Source organism: Trichechus manatus, unplaced genomic scaffold (assembly GCF_000243295.1).
Source record: "Trichechus manatus latirostris isolate Lorelei unplaced genomic scaffold, TriManLat1.0 scaffold00079, whole genome shotgun sequence".
NCBI lineage: Eukaryota > Metazoa > Chordata > Mammalia > Sirenia > Trichechidae > Trichechus > Trichechus manatus.
Window position 1 is genome coordinate 6,729,457 of NW_004444015.1, and position 2,559 is coordinate 6,732,015.

General features: G+C 47.3%; 1 protein-coding gene across 1 annotated transcript; it reads right to left on the bottom strand.

Moving 5' to 3' along the window:
* Positions 1-993: 993 nt before the first annotated feature.
* On the bottom strand, positions 994-2,148 carry LOC101359476 (melanoma-associated antigen 10-like). The gene has a single exon (XM_023735497.1). It carries the CDS (start codon positions 2,146-2,148, stop codon positions 994-996), a length of 1,155 nt encoding a protein of 384 aa, XP_023591265.1.
* Positions 2,149-2,559: the final 411 nt, after the last annotated feature.

The following is a 2,559-nucleotide window of genomic DNA, read 5'->3' on the forward strand; positions in this document are numbered from 1 at the left end:
GATGTGTATAAAACACCTAGTTCGTGCACTGTGTTCAACTACACTGGGACAAGAAGACAGGATAACTTCCATACCCTCCCAGGTAAACTTTTTCTCTGGTTTATGCATGAACCAAAAGTAACTGTTAAGAGCATTTTCCATTCCAGGCTTTTCTCTCAACTGTAAGACACACCATCTGACTTTCTTGCCCCTGCCACCACAAGCTCAACTTAAAATTAATTCCCACAGAAAGAACTGCAGTTTTCCAAAGCCACAAACTGCCTTGTTTCCAGGAATTTACACATGACTGCTCCCATGTGGAGTCCCACCTCTTAATGCCTTTTCACTTGGTCTTTAGGACTTAGAGGATGTCTCACCACCTTGCTAATATCAATCTACCACTTTACCATTCTATGTGTGGGGGTGCATCTTGCTTATCCTAGGATCCCCCCACTAACACCATGCCTTCCACAGAGCAGATGCTCAGTTCATGTCTGAGGAATAAATGAGCCCACGAGCAGGTTCTTTCGTTTATTAAGATTTAATTTCTCCATTTGTGAATAAGCCGAGCAAATACAGGTATGTATCTTTAACTTTACAGAACCACAGACTAAAAGTAGTAAGGAAATCCAAAATTAACCATCATTTTTTTTTTTTTGTCGTTGTTACTGCAGAGTTAAGTTTGTATTTCCAAGGAAATTCCTATTCCAATTCTATGTCATCTTGTTACAAAACACAAATAAGATGGGGGGCTTCCCAGTTTGTTTTATAGCAAAACTCTTAAACAGCAATGTGACTAACATCATGCATAAACTTAGAATCTGAGCCAATTAAACTTGCTGTTAAAAGGAACAGCATTTGAAAAATATCAAAGGTGGGGGGAGTTAAACCTCCAAATTCCCCTTATAGAAGATGACGATAAGAATGTTACATACTGTGTTTCCCCAGCCCCACCCTGGCCCTCCACTATTAAGAACACTGACTGCCCTCTTCAAACAGAGTGAAGAATCTGCCTCAGTCTTCACTGGGGGAAGAAAAGGCTGCTGGCCAACACTGTGCAGTGAGCATATCTGTAGTACTACCTGTGAGGGCAATTCTGGCTTGAGCTCTCTCTTCCTCATCTCTCAAAGCCTCCTCATACGAGGGTGAGAAGGAACTGGGGTCAGTCCCGTTAAGCTTGGCCAAAAATTCTAGGACTTTCATCTTGCTGGTTTCTGCGTGGGCTCTTGGACCCCACAGGAATTCATAGCGGGCAGGATCACTATTGGGCACCTGCTGGTACTCCAGGTACTTTTCCTGCACCCAATCTCTGGTGATGAGCTGCCTGGGCTCCCCATAGATGGCATGTTTGCTCCCAGCATACACTCCCATAATATTCAGCACTTCCCAAATGTCTTCCTCAGGGATGCAGTTACCCTCCAGGAAGATCACACCCAGGATAATTATTAGGAGGCCATTTTTGGGCATGCCTTGACCATTAATGACTACCTCATCGTATGTTAGATCCAGTGATTTGACAAGGACATAAGAATGGATGGTGGGGTCCACTTCCTTCACGTTAATGCCAAAGACCATCTCTAGGCACTCACAGGCTTTCTTGAAGATCACAGCGAATCGGTTCTTGTACCTCTTGATCACAGTGTTCAGCATTTCTGCCTTTGTGATGGGCTGTCTCGTTTGATACTTGAGGAGCAGGAGCTGCACCAAATCAGTCACCTTCTCTTCTAGCGGATCTCTGGGTGAGGACTCGGTGCCTACTGAGGCCTGACCAGTGCTTGGACTTTCCTCCTCTTCTGCACTGCTGGAGTCCTCATGTGAGGTGCTCAATGAAGTGGAGAAGGAGAAGGATCTCTGAGGACTCTGATGAGTACTCGGTGTCACAGCAGCAGGCACCTCTTCCTCATCCTGGGTGCCCACGTTCAGAGGAGAAGATGAGGAAGAGGTGGAGGGGTAGGAGAAGTGGAAGGAAGAAGATGAAGAGCAGGGGGAGGAACAGGGAGAAGAAGTGGGGGAACAGGAAAAGGAAGAGAGGGAGGAGAAGTTGAAGGCAGAAGAGGAATCCTCCTCCTCAGCTGCTGGAACCTGTGCACCCACCAGGCCCCGTGCCTCAATTTGGGTCTGAAGGTCTTGCTCAAATGTGTAGCGCTGACGCTTTGGAGCACGAAGCATGATGACTCTTACTGGGGGTGGAAGGCAGGAGTTTGAGCAGCAGGGTGGGAGATGGGAATCCACAGGCCTAGTGAAGAGAGAGAGAGTGTGAGTGGTCTCAGCTAAAAAACTCAACCTTGGCAGCTCTGACAAAGGCCGACTTACAGGTCTTCTGTTTTGATCTTCCTCTAGGGCCTCCTGTCTCCTGGTCAACCTGTCCCTGAAGAACCTGAAGGAAGAAGTGGGACAGGTCCTCAGTGTGCAGCTGACTGACACAACCTAACAATTCCAGGACTGATAGTAGGGCAGGTGGGGTCAGGTGCTATGGGGTCCCCTTTGTTCTGGAATAGGTGCCAGGTCTTCGTAGACATTCAGGGTCCTCACCTTGACTCCTGGAAGTACCTAGGACTCCTTTACTCAGATGACCCGAGG

What these genes read in the sequence shown, in the direction of transcription:
- LOC101359476 (XM_023735497.1), bottom strand. Translation starts at nt 2,148, where the DNA reads ATGCTTCGTGCTCCAAAGCGTCAGCGCTACACATTTGAGCAAGACCTT.